At 39.6% G+C, this 18962-nt stretch overlaps 1 protein-coding gene across 9 annotated transcripts in view; it reads left to right on the top strand.

Annotated features, from left to right (window-relative positions):
- The window catches only part of esrrga (estrogen-related receptor gamma a), a 160407-nt gene that overhangs the window by 93582 nt on the left and 47863 nt on the right, over positions 1-18962 (top strand). For 5 of the 9 annotated variants that reach the window (XM_079632753.1, XM_079632752.1, XM_079632751.1 and 2 more), the window contains exons 2-4: positions 4709-4837; positions 14810-15225; positions 18063-18179. In XM_079632753.1, coding sequence (XP_079488879.1) covers positions 4710-4837; positions 14810-15225; positions 18063-18179 — 661 coding nt within the window. In that variant the 5' untranslated portion in view covers position 4709. The remainder of the gene's footprint in view (positions 1-4708; positions 4838-14809; positions 15226-18062; positions 18180-18962) is intronic. The other 4 variants (XM_079632757.1, XM_079632758.1, XM_079632756.1 and 1 more) reach the window with 1 other exon arrangement.

Raw genomic sequence — 18962 nt, 5'->3', positions numbered from 1 at the left:
GGTGTAGATCCAGACTGATTTTTAAAATCTCTTTTAGCTCCATTGGTCTTCAATGAAATTGTGCTGGTCTTGTAGCAGAGAAAGGGAAATGAATCGCCCAGCTGGGTGACGGATGACAGTGAAATATTTCTCTGCGCTTTCTCCTGTCATACATCACGTGTGTGTGTGTGTGTGTGTGTGTGTGTGTTATGAGATCAGTATGATGCGTACCGTGTAAGGCCTGACTCCATGCAGTCAGCTGTGGAGTGTTTCTGGAGGCTGTTCTGGACTGTAACATCTCTTTGAATCGCTGAACTTCAACACTGTTCAGATACTTAAATCATTTTATTTCTCTATTATCTCATTTTATTGCATCGCATTGAATTATTTTAGTGCATTAATTCAGTCAGGATATTTAGAAAAAGTGATTTTTCAAAATGTCGCAAATATGTATTAATATCTATATGCTCACCCTCAGGCCAATCCTTCCCACAAATAAATCAGAATGATGAAATCCTTAGAGAAATGTGCTTCATTAGAAATTCAAATGCCGCTAAATCAAGCCTATCTGTGTCATTTTCTCCAGCATATTTATGTGCATTATCTTTCTGTTTGCTTAACATGACTTTTTAAAACCTGTTTAAATGTGTCCCACGGAAACGCTTATCCAAACAGAAGCTATTGTTTCTTTTTCATCTAGAATGCGAAAATGCTTGTCTGAGTTAATTCAAACGAGTGTTATTTCGCACTGCTGTAGATTATCAAAGCGATCCATGATGGAAGGCTTCTGAACAAATCTGCTTATGTGCGGTAATTTTTCCAGACAGGGTATGTATGTACCTGACTGCGGCCTGTGGCACTTTTTAAACTCGGGGTTAGATGCGCAGTTGCTTCACACATGTATGTGCAGGTATCAAAGCAAAAAATGTTGGCGTACTTGGCGGGATGTAAGAGCAGATCTGTGTATGTTTGTGTGAAGTGTCAGACGGGTGTATTTGCGCTTCATAGCTCCGTTCTCGTCTGCTCCCAGCCCCTGTTGCGCGGAGAACGGCTGCATTCCCGTAGAGATCCGCATGCTTCCAGGCTGGAGCGGCCGCACGCGCTCCGTCATATTAAAGCTGACAGTCCATCTGCTGCGTGGCCGTCCACGCTGCCTGTGCTGCCCCTGCGTGCGAGGCCCGCATTTAATTCCACCTGTCCCGTTCTTCAGCCTTCAACCCCCAAAGGTTAAATCACGTGCTCGTCGACGTACAATAACAAGAATCCCTGCTGACACGGTTTAAAGCCGCCACCGGCGGCATCTGTGGCATGATAGCGCTAGTTGTGTGGCATTTAATAGCTAAACATTTTACTAAAGAAATTATTTGTGAAATTGTTTTTGTTCATAAGCATGTGTAAATGGTTATTGTGCATGTGTGTTTTAGCTGTTAGGAGGACCGTCTTGTACCAGGTAATTAGTAGGATATGAGTAACCAGCCTAGGTTAGCTGTCAGGAAGGAGTGGAGGGAGAGAGAGATATAGGCATGGCATTTACCATGCATGGGGTGGCCGTTCCTGCATAAGAAAGAATGGCACCTGTCTAATCAATCAGACCCCCACTATTCACAGATGGAATAGCAACACATGAGTGAGTCACAGAGCATGGCTGCAACACAGACACGCAGACACACACACTCCTGGCTTAATTCAGCTCATTGTCCTGCGTGTTAATCCTTGTCCGCATGGATGCAGTACTTAGGCGTTTTGACAGTAGCGTGAAATGGGCTCAGGTAGATCCCTATAGATTCATTCTCTCCTCTAGAAGCGCCTGTTTCTCCCACTGATCTGAAGTGACACTTCATTTTCGTTGTTACTCTTGCTTTCATTGTTTACCATCCTGTTATTTCTGAAAATGATCTTTTAGTTCTTACTGAAATTTTATAATAATAATATATTTAAATAAGAATTGTATTATTATTAATAATAATAAAATAATATGAACTAAAAGGAAATATTAATATGTGAATTCATTTGAATCAAGGCTGAGGTAATTCAGTGTAAGGAGCATAATATTGATCTGCTTTCAGTGTGACTTTGTGGTGAGATTATCAGACAATATCAATTAAAATTGTTTGTGTATTATTATTATTATTATTATTAATAATAATAAGTCTGCTTTTTTTCTCATTTCTTTTATTCCCCCCCTCTCTTATTTTATATATATTTTTAAATGTTAGTAAAGACCCAAGTAAATGATTAATGGGATATGCTGTAAAAAATGTACAAATTTAGGAAACATTTTGGCTGTGCTCAACAATCCAGCAATCCTGCCCTAATTAATTTCCATATATTTGAATAAACTATTTTACTGTACATACTCAGAGGCCACAATTACCATGTTATTTACATAGCTCTGTCACATATGCTGTTCTGAAATATCAGCTGTACTTTAGCAGTCAAGATGAAATAGATATTTCTGTTTTCTGGAAGTGTTCAGAGAATGACTGAGATAAATGTGTGTGTTTGTATATGTACGTGTATATGTGCATGTCTTACTGTGCATGTTTTTCATGTGTTGTGGTGTTTACTTTGATTTAAACATTTAATATGATCTCTTATTCTTCTTAAGAGATTTTATATTCTTGAAATGCATTTAAATATGCTTAGAAAATGTATTTACTGTATTGTTAATGTACTATTTTACATGCAAACCTTCCTTTCTGATTTCTTTTCAGATGTTTAATATTGTGCCACTAAAGTCAAAGAGTTTATTGGCTTTTGATGTAATTTTCATCCTCGTCTGCTGCTGATGTGTCCTGTTATATACAGCATGGCCTGTCGGAATTTAAAAAAAAAAATAGCACACTGCTTTAGAAAGCATCCCAGTAGTTAATGACAGATATTTAATGCCGCTGGCATTGGGAGTGCAGTAGTGTGTTTGTGTGTAAAGTCACGTTAAAAAGAGTTGAGAGAAACAGGAGTGTATCAGGCCGTGTGGCGTGTGTGATGTGGGGCTTATCGATTCCGCCGCTCACTCGCCCAGAACTAAAGCTAACACATTACGTGTGTGTGTGTGTGTGTGTGTGTGTGTGTGTGTGTGTGTGTGTGTGTGTGTGTGTGTGTGTGTGTGTGTGCTGCTTTTTTCCACTAAGCTCTGACTGGCTCTTCAGCCTCACTCACACACACACACAGCACACGCTGTTCTGCCCACTGTTTATGAGGTAAACACCCACTCTAAAGTGCAGCTCTCCAGAATTAACTCTCAAATTAGCAATAATTGCGACAACGCGATTTGACGATCATGTTGTTTATTCACAACATACTATTTTCTCAAATAATGAAACGGCGCCTGAAGTTTATGCATTTTTTGTGGCTTTCATGTACTCTAAATGGGATTTAGTTTCTGAGAAATTGATTAAGCTTCTAATTCCAATAAATACTAAAACTACAATGCAAAAGAAAAAAAAGATACATTTAAGCTTTATACTTTAATAATGAAAGTGCACGATTTTTTGAAGAAAAAGACATACAGAAAGAAATGCCTAAACTTCATCGTAGACAGATCGACAGAAAGACAGACGGGAGCCTAAGAAAGAGAATGCCAGGAAGACCGACAGATCTTCATGGCTGCATTCTCTCAGACAGCCGCTGAAGCACAGCATTAGTTGAGTGATTAGTTTCATCAGTCCGAGTGTGGGGACAGTTGGGGGTTGTGCAGCTCTAATGACATTGAACGTGTTTGCTGAGTTGGAACGGAGAAGGAGAATTAGGGGCCTCCTCTGTTAATTAGAGAGTGTGGCAGACTCATACACTCAACCGCACTGCCTGTGGCTCGTACCACTTCACTTCCTTTACTTTTATCGTACAGAATCTTCAGAATCTTCAAAAATGAGTGTTTCAGAAATGTTCATCTTTGATGGAAATCTAGTTGTTTTTGCTGAGAACTTGAAGTGTGTGTTAATGTGAACAGGTGTTTTTCTTAGGTACTTGTGTTGCCTCAATTAATTTCCATAAGTTTGTTTAAAGATTTTGCTGTACTAACACACAGGCGAGGGGTTATTTACATACAGTAAGTCTGCAACAGACACTCCTATAACATCTGCGCAGTCTTTTGTTTTCTTGTGAGGCGTCTTAGAGTGTTTCCTATGTATTTATGTGATTACCTGCAGCTGCGACTTTGTTAAAACCAAGATTTTGATTAGTAAAGACGTCAATCTTTGCCCTTAAATGGCCTATGTGTAGCAAATAAACTCGTACAGGTGTGACGTCAAACCTTTCCCTGTACGTTTGTTTTTATATGGCCATTTCTCAACCCGTTCTGAACCCTCTGATTCGGCGGGTCCCGTAAAGCTACAGGCTCTCTCGCCCTGATGTGTACAGGGGCCACGGGCGTGCGCTGATCTCCCCGATTCCTTCTTTTATCTGCCGACACCCCAAACTTGTTAACTCGGAGGCCGGTAGATTGATGAGTCTGTGCATTAAAAACGTCAAGGCAGGTTTCAATTAGGTTCTGGCATTAACAAAAGAGCCCAGGTTTACCCTCTTCCGATCCTCAGCGGAGACGCACAGTTACAGCGGATCCGTTGAAGAATGCCGGTCAGGAAAAGAAGGAATATTTTGTCTCTCAGTGTGCCGAGCTGCGTCACTGTCTGTCAGCAGTTAATGGCTCAATGGTTCTTTATCAGAATTCCTCAGTCCATCTCTCTGACCCTCGTTTTTATTCCTTTTCTTGCTCTCCCTTTTGTTGTAGAATGAATTTATCAAAGGCCCAAGTTAATAGCGAAGATAAGTACGCCAAATGCGGCGCTTGGAGAACACAACAGCAATACGACATCGAGGCCAGTCACATGCGTGATGCACATGCTCTATATAACCAAAGGTAAGGAAAGGACCAATAATAGTGTCATCAAAAGCCAAAATCAGTTCTTTGTGTGTTTGTTTGTGTTTTGCCTGCCCAGCTGTTATTTATCCATGCTTGCTTCATTCAAGTCAGTGTCTTAGTCTAGTACGTGTAGTGTCTGTGCGTGTTGTTGTCAAGTCACAGGATGTAACTGTTGCATGACGTACCCATTGTGCACTAAACACCTTGTCCTAGGCTGTTCCCTGGGCCTATAACTGTGCCAAACACTGATACAAAGTAATCAGGTCATATTCATTTGTGTTATTTCTTAATGTGTGTGTTGATGGAGGAACATTTGTACATCTGTTTCTGCCTTGAGCTTCAGTGTTGGTTGATAGATAGATAGATAGATAGATAGATAGATAGATAGATAGATAGATAGATAGATAGATAGATAGATAGATAGATAGATAGATAGATAGATAGATAGACAGATATGCTCAGATTGAATATAGTTGTGGGTTTAGATGGATAGGGAAAGTTTATGTTGAGTTTATGGGTATAGGTTAGAGAGGTTGCCGGTTGTCGTCCCCTCCAGATGCAGAGGAATGTGTTAAATGCTTCAAGGATTCCGATTAGCATATAAATTTAGATGTATGAAGATCATTGCTCCGATCACGAGTCAGTGAGTTTTATCTAGATTTAGTGGGGGCTGATTTGCGTATAAAATACAGCCAGATGTGACCAGTTAAGAGTCCTCACCAAGCCCTTCTATCTCTCTCTCTCTCTCTCTCTCTCTTTCTCTCTCTCTCTCTCTCTCTCTCTCTCTCTCTCTCTCTCTCTCTCTCTCTCTCTCTCTTCTCTCTTTCTCTCTCTCTCTCTCTCTCAGGCCATCTTCTGTAAAATGTCTTTGTTTGACTGTTGTAATTTCAGGTCATTTATGGTTATTACTTTAGAGGTTACGGAAGGGTCAGAAAGAAAAGTGCCTTCACTTCTGTGATATATTTTCAAAAGGTACATTTTATTTTCTTTGAAATATAAATACATTTTCAGTAACATTTGTATTTCTTTCTTCATTTTAATTTACTAATATATATATATATATATATATATATATATATATATATATATATATATATATATATATATATATATTAAAGGTGCTTCAAAGGAACAATATAATTAGTCACAGTATTTGCAAAGCATTGATTTGTAATGTAGGAATGGCTGTGTGTCACTTTGAACACTCAACTTCTTCTTTGTCGTCATACTCTGATGTTTTTTGGGTATAGTTAAAGTAGGTGTGTGTCCTAAGGCAGGATTTTTTAAACAAACCTTTTAAAAGAAGGTGACTGTGCTTTGACAGGGACCCTCAAATGTATTACAAGGATTGGATTTGGGACAGGTTAGTCTGGGTCAAACCAATTAGGCTCCATTCGCATGCAAGAAGTCTTTTCCGCTCTAAGCCAATCAGGATCACGTTACTGGCATAGTCTGAGCTTGTGGTTCTCTATAGACAGGCCTGCCAGGCACAACCGTGTCACGCCATGGGCCAGCAAAGCATGTTGGGAGCTGGAGGACATGGCTCTCACCCTGAACATCCACATTGGTCACAGCACAGTTTGAAATCTTGTGTGTATTCATGTTGAGGTGCTTAGATGTGCGTCAGTGGTGTTAATTCAGGGAGGAGTGCAATGCTAACCGCGTTGCATTTAGAAAATTCCATTTTGCGGATGATTTTCCTCCATTGCCAGGCACAGACATGTCAAACACATTCACACACATGCCAAACAGGGCAGGATGTTTTACTAGCAGCTGTATCAGAAGATTTGAGGTCAGTCACGCATAGATTCACACACACATGCACTCCTGTAAGCGCACATTCATGTAGTCATGCAGCGATGGTCATCAAACCGGTACTGGCACACATGCATAGACCTATGATACACAAACACACATTGTTTACAGTTCAATCAGTTATGCCAGCATAAGATTCATGGGAAAAACATACATTAATACAAAAGGGCGCAGGTTTGTTGGGAACCAGGAGAACTTTGAACGCTTGTGGAAGCCTGCTCAGAAAAATAAATCCCTTTACTGAAATAGGCGAACACCCACCTTCAACACTTCTTCACACACATGCACACACCATCCGCTGATAACTCTCATCTCAGAGCGGAGTGAGAGAGACAGAAGCCTGGTCCTGGGGTCAGGGGAAAAACCTCTCCATCTGCTGGTGAGCTGTTACCCAGATGCAAGCCATTTCCCAGATAAACGGAATCAACTGATTTAGCTCCTCGGCCTCCAGAGGCACTGTTTTATTTATATGATCAAATACTCGGAAAATGATTAATTTGTCAAGGGAGCGGCTTGTTACTGTAAATTTAGCGGGTTGCGTAATAAACTAGATTGCTCTAAACGCAGATGGTAAATGAAGGGCTTTTGGGTTTAGAACTGGGAGGATTATTAGACTGAGGTGTTTTATATTGTAGTATTGAAACTTAAAATCTTTCTGGAGTCTTGGGGCCGAATGTGGTGGTCAGGGACCACTTGTTGGAAATAGCTGGATGTTTTATTGAGATGTTATGTCTTAGATAGATGTGGTGTTTGTATGACATTTTTCAGTTATTTATTTAAAATTGAAATAATGACAAAACAATATTGATATTATTGTGAATACTATTGATACCTTAAAATAATTAAAAATATAAGTATAGTTATGATATTCTTGTCATTTTATATATATATATATATATATATTTCAATTTTCACATTAGCAGTGCTATTATCATTGCTGGTTTTATATGTTAAAAGTGTATTCTTATTGATTATAATATTTTATTTGTATAATATGCATAGTTATATTCTGTTGATTTATTGCAATTAGTATTATTTATATGAAAATAATAATAATTACAATACACACAAACACACACATATGTGTATAATATATATTGTCAGAGACAATTATAATTTATTTATTATTATTTATATTAACACATACATAGTCAATTATAAATACATAATCAATTATTATTGTCTCTGACAACTATGTTATTAATAAGGGATATTAAGCAATAGTATAGCTGTGGTTCTGTCAGTAAAGGTAGAGTGATGTTACAATCTTGATCATCAAAGCATCAAAGATGCTGAAAAATGATTTGACTATTTGCGCCTCTTCTTTCACCCTAATGAAAGTGCCTGTAGACATGGAGGGTGTTTCGTCCAGGGTTGGGGACCGGCTCCGTGCAGAGAGAGAGAGAGAGAGAGTGGCAGAACGGGTATTACAGAGGTAAACCCGATTATGGGCGGAATGTGAATTAGATTTTGTAACAGATGGTGGTGTTGAAAATTTAAGATGCTTTGCGGCAGGGGAAGGCGACAGCAGCTCGGCGCGTCTCCATGTGAGCGGGGGTGATAGACAGCTATAACTCAGGACAATCCTGCCTTGACAGCCAATTTCAAGAATCTGATCTGGTTAAAGACATGGCTTTCACCGGTTCACTCACCAAAAAACAACCACCATTTCTCTCTCTCTCCCTCCCTCTTTTCCCCCACTCTCAGCACCTCTTTTACACGCTTGTCATATTTCCTGGAATAAAATCCTCTTTAACCATCTGTTTAATAGAATGTGTTTTTAATCTCCTCTTTTTTTTTTTTGTCCCGTTATTTTTTTATTATATTTACGTGCAATTTCATTTCTTTGAGACTGCGGCTCATCCTCGCTTATCTGCTCTCATGTCCTGTTGGGGTTGTTGAATAGATGGGTGCTGCGCTCCAACAGCGGTAAAGCAGTGATTTTAAGCGTATTGCTTATTGAAAAATGCCAAAGCTTATTTGCTCTGCCCTGTTCTTTAGGGCCTGTCACTGCCGAAGAAGCAATCGCTGGCTCCTACCTGCAAGAACTTCAGATAATGAAATAATGATCACATCAAACTTCACAAATCCTGTTTTGTGTGTTTCAAACTCTAGCTTGACCTCTTACATTGACAGTGATTCAGCTAGACAGGCATTTTTTTGCTGAAATTCTTACAAATAATTATAAAACAAAATGCATACAGAACAAGATATGCATGTGAGTGTATATGTGTGTTGTGTGTGTTGTTGAGAGGGACATCTTACCTGATAAAGCAGAACACTTATCTGCCCGCACAGGAAAATGACCTAAATCATCAAGATTTTCATCTACGAGTGTTCCAGGGACTGTCAAACACACACACACACGCATGCACACACACACACATGACTCTTATCAGGTTTGGACATCTTAACCCTGCACTGTTGTCAGTGAGGGAGAACAGCACATTCTTTTTTTGTATTTAAATTCAATTTAAAATGGATAAAACAGAAAGCCAATACATTATTTAAAGATTTAAATTTGTCTACCCCCCTTCTTTTGCAAAAAGAATTTGCAAAATGTAAATATATGTTCTTATCTCTCTACATTTACTCTATTGTATCAGGCTGCTGATCCTCTAGTATTTATTACACAGCAGAGCGTTAGCTCCTCATCTCCACTGGCCCGCCGCTGGCATTTTTACGGCAGCTCGCTCCATTGTACAAATGTGTTTTTGTCATTATCACATTGATTGCATGTACTGTAATCAGAGGTGTTATTTTGCAGGCGTCCATCGACAATGAAGTGAATTACTACTTTCCAACCCAGTAATGTTATAACAATTGATCTGCCCATACAGCCGGAAAAGGCAACCTGTTTGGCACGTCTGTATTTCTCATGCGGGAACAAGAGAAATCAGTATCCCTTCTGTAAAGAGGCAGATCAGTTCCTGTTTTTTAATGTTTAATTGAATATCCTACAGCTTTCTCTAGGGCAAATGTGCTTTTAACTCACTCTAAAAGTGAAACAAATGTTTAGGTTTCTTTTTTATAATTAAATGTAGTTATAAAGAGTGAAATACTTAACAAACAAAAAAACAGATCACTTTAAAAATTCCTCCCCCCAGTGTATGTCATCAGCATGAAACGTTTTTTTTTTTTTTTTTTTTTTTTTTTTTAAGTGGTAAGAATAAAAAAAAAGTAAAATAAAAAAGATTGATTTTTTTTTTTTTACTTTTACTTTATCACTGAATATTTCAAATTCAATTTGTCGTTTTTTAAAACAAAATCCTAAAGCATCTAGATTTAAATGAAGAAAAAATATGTATACATATTTTCAATGTATTCCCAGACTTTTTGGACCACACTGATAATATAAAGATATGTATGTTTCTAAAACAATTTCCCACACATCTTCGGCTCTAAACATTCAGTAGCTGTCATGGGCAGTTCTTTTCCAGCATTTAGCAGACTGTGCCGCCTCCAGCTATCCATGATCACACAGACTTACTGCTTCCGGCAGAGAGAGAGAGAGAGAGAGAGAGAGAGAGAGAGAGAGAGAGAAACTCTCAGTGGCTGCACCTTAATGCAATGATTATATGTTTGCTCTATAGTTGTCAGAGCACTGGATCAAACAGGCTAATGACACCTTGTCATTGCCAAGTGGCTGTGTTTTCCAAAATTGTTTTCCTGCTGATTTGTGACACCTTGCCTCAGCACATAAAATTACAAAGAGTCGACAGCTAGAAGAGAACAAAAGGAAAACAATAATGTCTTTGGTCACAGATCCACTTTGAATTTTAACTTTCAACAAATAGACGGCTTAAATATTTGATGTCCGGATAAGATCACGAATACACTTCTGTCCTTTGTACAGTGACTGCACATCTGAGATGTTTTGTGTTACTCTCTTGGAAAGGACAGGAAGTGACTTTTCTGGCAAGTTTTTCTCATTACTGAAACTTAATAATTATTGATCATGATTACAGACCGTTATAAAATACAAATAAAAAAGCTTATTAAGATTTGTTTTGAATTTTCAACCCAGCCTTACCGATGCTTCAAAGGCTTTAAAGCATTCTTGCAATATTTTAGCCAGCTAGACCTTTACCATGTCAACTTATTTAAATCAGCAGAATGCACAGCAACACTATTCAGTATTTTCTGATTTATTTTTGCTTGTTTTAAACGACGTTTCGTTTTATTTTGCCCCAGTCACAGACTTAAACTAGAACCTTAACACAATGAGGTGGTATAATTTACAAGAAGTTTACGAACTCGAGCACTATTTATAATGTCGAATCAGAATAATGTCCCTAACAATAAAGAACAACCGATTATGTCTCGTTTTTATTTTTTTATCTTGTCTCTCGGCTGACTATTGCCTGCCTTTTTTTCTACCCGTCCACTTAACGATTATTATTTCCATTCATAAGCTTAAACTAAATTCCACTGCTTTTCAGCATAAGAACTCCTTTTGTTAATGGCACACTGTGGGATTGAAGCTCGGCGCCAGGCAGTGGTGAAAACAGATAAAATCATTACCTCTCAAATAGTCTCTTCTCTGTCGGAAAGGGCTTTCTTTTCTTCTAAAATATAGGCTTTAGAATTCCATTTCTCTTAGAGCTAATGTGAATTTTACTGCCTCTAATTTTGGATTCAAGTGCGGCCTAGAATAAAAATCCAGCATCTGACAATTGAATTTATAGAGAGTTGTGAATATTGCAGGTTTGGATTAATAGAGTCATAGAATTTCAAAGAGCAGGAGAAAGAGAGCGAGAGAAAGAGAACGCTAATAACTTTCAGTCAAAGTTATAGAGCAGGGTGTCTCCTGTTGAGAGTCACTGTAAAGCACGAGGGACTCTTACAATGCTGGCCTCTTCCTCTTTTGTTACCCGCCGTTTTGACTTCACACTCACTGTGTCACTCAGGACAGGAGGCGGGTTTCTCAGCCGCCCCACAAAAACCAGTTTGTCTCCGGCACCCAAAATAGAATGAGAGAATGTGTTGTGAGTGTAAACAGTCACTGGTGCTTGTTTTCACTGATTTTTAACCGGCTTTACGCTGTGTGTATATATACACAACATGCATCCTTGACATTACTGGAATGTTCTAGAATACCTTTGTGGTCCTCCGCACAGCCCAGGACACCTGTCTGTGTGTGCATGTGTGTCAGTGATGCATCAGTGGAAATGTAATAGGAGCTTGTTCATAATCGATTGCCTCTCAATGCAATACACAGAAACAGGTGCTTTTACTCAGCACATTTTGGCCTTTTACACCAGAATGCATTAATAGATGAAAGTTCACCATTGTTTTGTTTTGTTTACACGGTTAAATATTTTATTATAATTTTTTTTTATATAAATTGAATACTGAATATATATAGATAAAAAAAAAAAAATTAAATAATAATAAAAAATGGTTTATAGTACAAAAATTATTAGTACTATGTATAAACAAATTTTATATAAATTGAATTACTGAATATTATATATAAAAAGGAAGTTTAAATTAAAAAATGGTTTATAGTACTAAAATGATTTGTCCTATGTATAAACAAATTTTATATCAATTGAATTACTGAATATATATATAAAAAGGAAGTTTAAAAAAATTATAATAAATGGTTAGTACTATCATGTATAAACCAATTTTATGTAAATTGAATTACTGAATATATGTATATATAAATACATTTTTAAACATTTTGTATTTGTTTAAATGTATTTGACTTGCCAATATTTTCACTGGCATAATATTTAAATATATATAAATATTTTTGGTCTAAAAATTATTAATAGTATTGAAAATACTATATATATATATATATAAATACTATATATAAATACTATACTAATTCGGGCAGTTTTTGACAAACCCTCATGTGTGTTAGCCAGTTTCAAAATTAGTTCATAGTACAAAAATATAATTTAACTCAAGAGTCTATAATCCAAAATGTTCTTTAGTTGTTGTTGTTTAGTCTGATTCTGTAAAATGCCTTTGAATAATAAGGTGGTCTGATTTTTTTTAAAAATCTCTCTCCTTCACTCTCTCTCACACACACACACACACACACACACACAGACACACACACACACAGACACACACACACACACACACTCTCTCTCTCTTTCTCTCTCTCTCTCTCTCTCTCTCTCTCTCTCTCTTTTGCTCTCTTGCTTTATGGGCCTCAGAAGAAGTCATCTTTTACAAGCTGACCGGATTTTAGAGCCCTCATTTGGAAGCGGGCTTCCTTAATTAAAAAGACCTTTGTGTGGTCTTCCAGACTGCCTATTTTATTTGTCCCCCTCCATCGCCATGTTAAAATGGTCCTGATGTGTTGTCTGTATAAATCCTCCGTGATCTTCTTTCTGTCTCTATATAAAGTCTTTGTTCCTCCGCCATCATCTTTATTTTTACACACCTCATACCGCTAATGCATTTAAAGGAAAAAAAGAGAGCGCGTTTAAGTGTGACCTCACACTCAGTCTTTATGAAATCACAACCCCCAAAACCTTTGAGGATTTTCAAGAAACAAACAGTCCCTGAATGATCACATTTTGCTAAACGTAGATATTGAAGTGCTGCTAATTGATGCGACTGTGTTGAAGTGCCGCCCTCCACCCCCATACGCCCTGCAGGACCCAGCTCAGGGTCCTCTGGATTGTTGACAGGGGAAACGGTTAATCCACTCTTGCAGGCCTTGAAGCCTCCTGTAAGACAGAGCAGAGATATCTATTAATTACAGCGCTCATTAATAGGCCTCTCTCCCAGGGCTCTGTGGGTGGAGGGGTGGTTCAACTAAATGGGTTGGTGGTATCGAGCGATGTGGGGTGGGTGGGTGGGGTGGTCGGCCTGCTCTTTTGTTTGGCTTTGAAGAGTCTCTGCTTTTGACTGTGTGGGTGTCTGTTTGTGTTACTGGATTGATACTGGATGTTTGAGTCTGTCTAGCTGATTTTTTTGTTTTCTGTCTGTCGATGCGTACGAGCGTGTGTGTGCGAGTGTGTATGGTGACTGGCCACGGGCGAGGATGATGGAACTGCTTTGCACCTCCGCACTGATTAGAGTCATGTAGAACAAGTTGATATTGACTGGAAAGTGAGTGATGGCGCTGAGCTATCCGTACTGTCCCTCTCTCTTCCGCCCCGCAGACGCTCATCTGTCATGGTGCATTTGATCACCGGATCCCACCTCTTGATCCACAATCACAAGAAAAGGCCTTTAGCACTTTTTTTGTGGAGATGGAAGATTTCGGTGCAGGAGAAATGACAGGCTTTGACTTACACTCTGTAACTCGACAATACATAATTTCCTGTCAAATGAAAATTAATCTGAAAAGTCAGCATTGATTTTAAGTTCAACTTTCTTTTTTTTATATATATATATAAATGAATCAATTTAATATTTATAGTCATTTTATTTTTATATTGTAATTATTAGTGTATAATTAATTCTGTCCAAATCCTTTATTTTAGTGTGCATATAGATAGTTATAAATATATCGTTATGATTTGACAAGGCAAACATTTATTGCAGAGTGTGTATATGTATGTAAAACGACAGGATCTAAAACTATTAGGACATGACTGAGTTAGTTGTGCCACATTTCTTTAGAACTCAATTGGCTGCACACTATGCTAGAGTAGCGATGTTAGCTCTCCTCTTTACAGCCGTGTAGATATACAACCACTCAGACACTTTAGTGAGACCCAGGGGACCGTGGCACACTGGCTCTCATATGCCTCGCCTCTTATGTTTCCTCTCAGAGAAGTCATTAACATGCTAAAAAACTAGAATTTTGAATTCTCAATCAGGGGCTTTTTTTAGCTGCTGAATCCTCTGTTCTCTCAGGCTAAGGCGGAGGTGGACCCATGTGCAGAATGGAGAGTCGCTCTTAAGGGCTGGGGGGGCTGGGTTGTATGTTTCTATTTCTTTTGTTTTTCTCAATTGCTTTGTGTTGGCGACACATTTTTAAGTTGCCCCTGCTAAAAAGACCATCTTAGACTAACACAAATTGACTATATTGCTAGCATCTAAGGCCATATGTTGGTCTTTTCAGCACGGACATCAAAGAAAAGTTCTCAGGCAATAATTTTCTTAGTTTCCATGCTCATTTACTGTTGGTCATGTACACTAACGCTTCAATATTTGTTTTATGTTTTATCCTTGTAGGCTGCTCTGCAGAATGTCCAGCAAGGACCGCCACATTGAGTCGAGTTGCCCCTCCTACATAAAGACGGAACCTTCCAGCCCCGCATCACTGACGGACAGCGTAAATCACCACAGCCCCGGCGGCTCCTCAGACGCCAGCGGTAGTTACAGCTCCACTATGAACGGCCATCAAAACGGTTTGGACTCACCCACTCTTTACGGCCCAACTGGTGCTCTGGGTCCCAGCGGAGCCGGAGCCAAGCGTTACGAGGACTGCTCCAGCACCATCACAGAGGACTCGCAGATTAAATGCGAGTACATGCTGAACTCCATGCCCAAGCGCCTGTGTCTGGTGTGCGGGGACATCGCCTCCGGCTACCACTATGGCGTCGCCTCCTGCGAGGCCTGCAAGGCCTTTTTCAAGAGGACCATTCAAGGTTGGCTTTTACCCTCCCTCAGCTAGAACTTCAGCTAGGTTCAGGTGGCAGACCAGGGTGTCAGAGGGACTTAGTCAAAGTGCAATACCGGTACCTAGAATCAGCACAAATCAATTCCATACATCCAACGTCCTCTGGCTTTACACCACCTAAGCAGCTTTCCGTCCAGTATACATGTAAAGCCAAAGGGGGTAATGCTCTGGCTTATTAGTCAATAGTATGTGCTACAAAGAAATAAACATTTCCTGCTTCAGATTAACAAGCTTGATCAGTTATTTCAAAGCGGAGATCAGCAGTAATTGAATTTACCGGGAAGTAACTCATCTGCTAGTGTATAGAAGTGACAGTAAAGCTCTGAGGAACAAAGTAGGTCCTGAATAAATGGGTCAAAAATTAGCTCGGCCTGAACACAATCCAAACCCCCGAAAGGTGGGAATTTGACATATCGGTATGTTTCATCCCATTAGCCAATAAAACTCTTGGTGATTTTCAAAAACATCCCATCCAGCTGGACATTTATTGAGTTCTAGACTGGCAGGTTTTTTGAGGGAAGGAACGGGGTTGTGGAGTTCAGGGATGCAGGGCCGTCAGGACAGCGGTTTGGGTGAGGGCGCTGGGACAGGCGGCAGCACGGGCGCCATGGCCACTCAAATCACTGGCAGCTGGCATTCCGGTGGCACTTCTCCAATGCCACCTGACAACCTGCATCTATCACCTCCCAATTGAGCCACTCGTAGCCAGGCAGTGGCAAAATACTGGAGAGGGATACCAAGAGTGCAACCTCAGAAAGCCAAAAACATTCCCAAACCCGTTCCTTACTTTATTGCCGTAGCAGAAGGTCAGCTCAAGGTCATGTTGACGCCATTCTCTGGAAATGAGCTCCATTGGCATTTGACTGCAACTGATGAATGATGGAAGTGTAGCGTTTAGTATGAAGACAGGCAGAGGAAGAAAGCGCCTGGGACATTTTATATCTTGTTTGAAACCTCTAGTCGGGCACTTGACTGATAGACAATGGACATTGCACTAATCGACTGCCACCTAACTCAAATCACATCACTCTATCCTGTCAGCGAACACACACGCACACACACATACAGCCTTCTTTCCGCTGTGTTGATAACCTGGACACAGTACTCAAGCCATTGGCATTCAACTACTGGGAGGAAAGCACCTATATTAGATTGGCAAGGATTTTTCCTCCCTTAAACATTCCCAGCTGGTTAAGACCACTCAACCAGCCTCATCCCTCATGCGAATCACCTTTCAACTCCACACACATTCCACCTGCACAGATTCCTCCCAATCCGAAGACCCTAATGGATTCTGGAGATTACCTGACTAATGAATATTGGAGCTCAGTTTAATGGACATGCATACTTTAAATACTGTTTCCTGTTGAATTAGCAGTCTTGAGCATTTAGCCCCCCTGCTCGTGCTGCTAATCTGCTTTTTAATGAGGAAACATCAGTTCACAGAAGAGAAGTCAATACAAATCAGTGTTTACAAAGTCTGATTAACTCTGAAATATTTCATCAGTGTGGAGGTCCCAGACGGGCCCTATGTTAATTGCATGTGTGCGTGTGTGTGAGAGTCTGTTTCAGTGTCTGTGTGTGTGTGTGTGTTCTAATAGTTATTCTATAGTGCAAATTCTCTCCCTACGCTGAGAGATTTAGCACTGCCATAAGCTGTTCCAAACCCTAAATTTGTTATATTAAATTACTATATCTGGCAAGTTATTCTCATAATTCAGCCAAGGAAGTGTTTAAATGCTTTTATTGTGTGCCAGATTACTCATCAGATTCTATTTGTGTGCTATTGCAAAAACAAGCATATATCAGTGCCCTTTTCCCCTCTCACTGCATCATAATACTCAAAGAACACGCTGTAATAGTCTACTTTATGCCAGGGCTTGCAATAGGAAACTTATGGCTCTCTGTGCTTTGTTTATGATGGGGATTGGTAGGATGAGGAGCAGTGTTCGTTGTCACTTGGTGATTGGAAGTTCACTTAGAGGTGAATTGTGACCTGCAGGTCTTTGTTTAGGTTTAGTAAAGTCTGCCTGCCTGCCCAGCTTCACACAGTTCCATGACACATGACCTCTGAGGAGAGCCAGTGGCGCTTTCCTGCATGACATTTTGCACTCATTGCACACACATATACAGATATGATGGGATGCATTTGCTGTATTTCAGTCTCTTCTTTTGGACTGACAAATTGAGCTTGGGTTTGCACTCACAGTATTGGTTGATAGTATAATGTTTGAAAATGTGAATTGCATTTTAATTGATATGTATACTGTAGCAATTTTATTCAACAAGGGTGCATTAATTGGTCAAAAGTGACAGTAAATACATTTCTAATGATCTTTATAATGTAAAAAAATTCAATTTCAAATACATTTTCTTTTTAACTTTCTATTCTTAAAAAATATATATATATATATATATATATATATATATATATATATATATCAGTTTCCACAAAAGTATTAAGCAACACGACTGTTTTCAACTGTGATAATAATAAGAAATGCCTCTTGAGCAACAAATCAACATATTATAATGATTTCTGAAGGATCATGTGACTTTGAAGACTGGAGTAATGGCTGCTGTAAATTAAGATTTATATAATTTTTGATTAAATAAATGTGGCCTTAGTTAGCCTAAGAAACAAAAATCTTACCAACCCCAAGCTTTTATTTGTGCAAATGATACAATTGTATATATGATATAATGTAATACATGATATTTCTTGCTAGATTGCTACAGAAATGAGGTTTTGGTTGGCAGTCATTAAACACTTTCTGTTCCTTCCCTCTACATGCCTCGCCACAGGAAACATCGAGTACAGCTGCCCCGCCACCAATGAATGTGAGATCACCAAACGCAGAAGGAAGTCCTGCCAAGCCTGCCGCTTCATGAAGTGTCTGACCGTCGGCATGATGCGAGAAGGTGAGTGATAAAAAAGGGTCGGGGAGGGGAAGTAAATTAACATTGTATTTGTTGTCCGACTATTTCTCACTCTATCTACTATTCTGAGAAAATGTACTGGTTTCTTTGAGAAGGAAGAAAAGTAGAACAGGTCTGGAATAGTCAAGGTTGAAACTGAAGGGCCGGTTGGCCTCCTGCCCTGAGGGCCACTCACGGTCAGCCAAACACCATCTTTTGTCTCGGCCTCAAGGCCCAGTTCTAACTAACAAGACTGGTTATTATTTAGAGAGATGGCCTGTGAGGCATTTTCTCAGAGTTCTGCCAAATGGACAAGCAGTTATTTTGAAACCGCCGCTCTCCTGTGGAAAGGCTCTGGCTCTCCAGGCTTTCCTGCTTTTGATGTTAAAAGTTTACAGAGGAGCTGCCTGAACTAGCCTTTAACCTTCACGCAGGAAAAAAGTCCTTTCTGATATCTCCAGCAGCTGAAATGCGGCACGGCATCTCGTTTCCTCGCTTTTCATTCAGGCGGACAGGATGTGTTTTGTCTGCCTATGAAAGAACCGCCGTCATTGGCGGGAGAGGGAAGATGTGAGAGAGAATGAGAGGTAGGCTATGCTCCTGTCACTCACAGCACAGGAACTCTTAGAGACGCAAGTGTGTGTGGACACAAACGCTCTGGCCCTTTAAGTCACGATCAGGTAGACTGCACCTTATTCACCAAGACACGAGACCAGACACACACACACACAGGCCCTGCGGCCAGCCTACCTTCTGCGGACCTGAGTGGTCAGCTCACATTATACC

This window comes from Phoxinus phoxinus (genome assembly GCF_949152265.1).
Source record: "Phoxinus phoxinus genome assembly, chromosome: 13".
NCBI lineage: Eukaryota > Metazoa > Chordata > Actinopteri > Cypriniformes > Leuciscidae > Phoxinus > Phoxinus phoxinus.
Note: the sequence above shows the minus strand (reverse complement) of the source record. Positions and strands in the feature narration are given on the sequence as shown.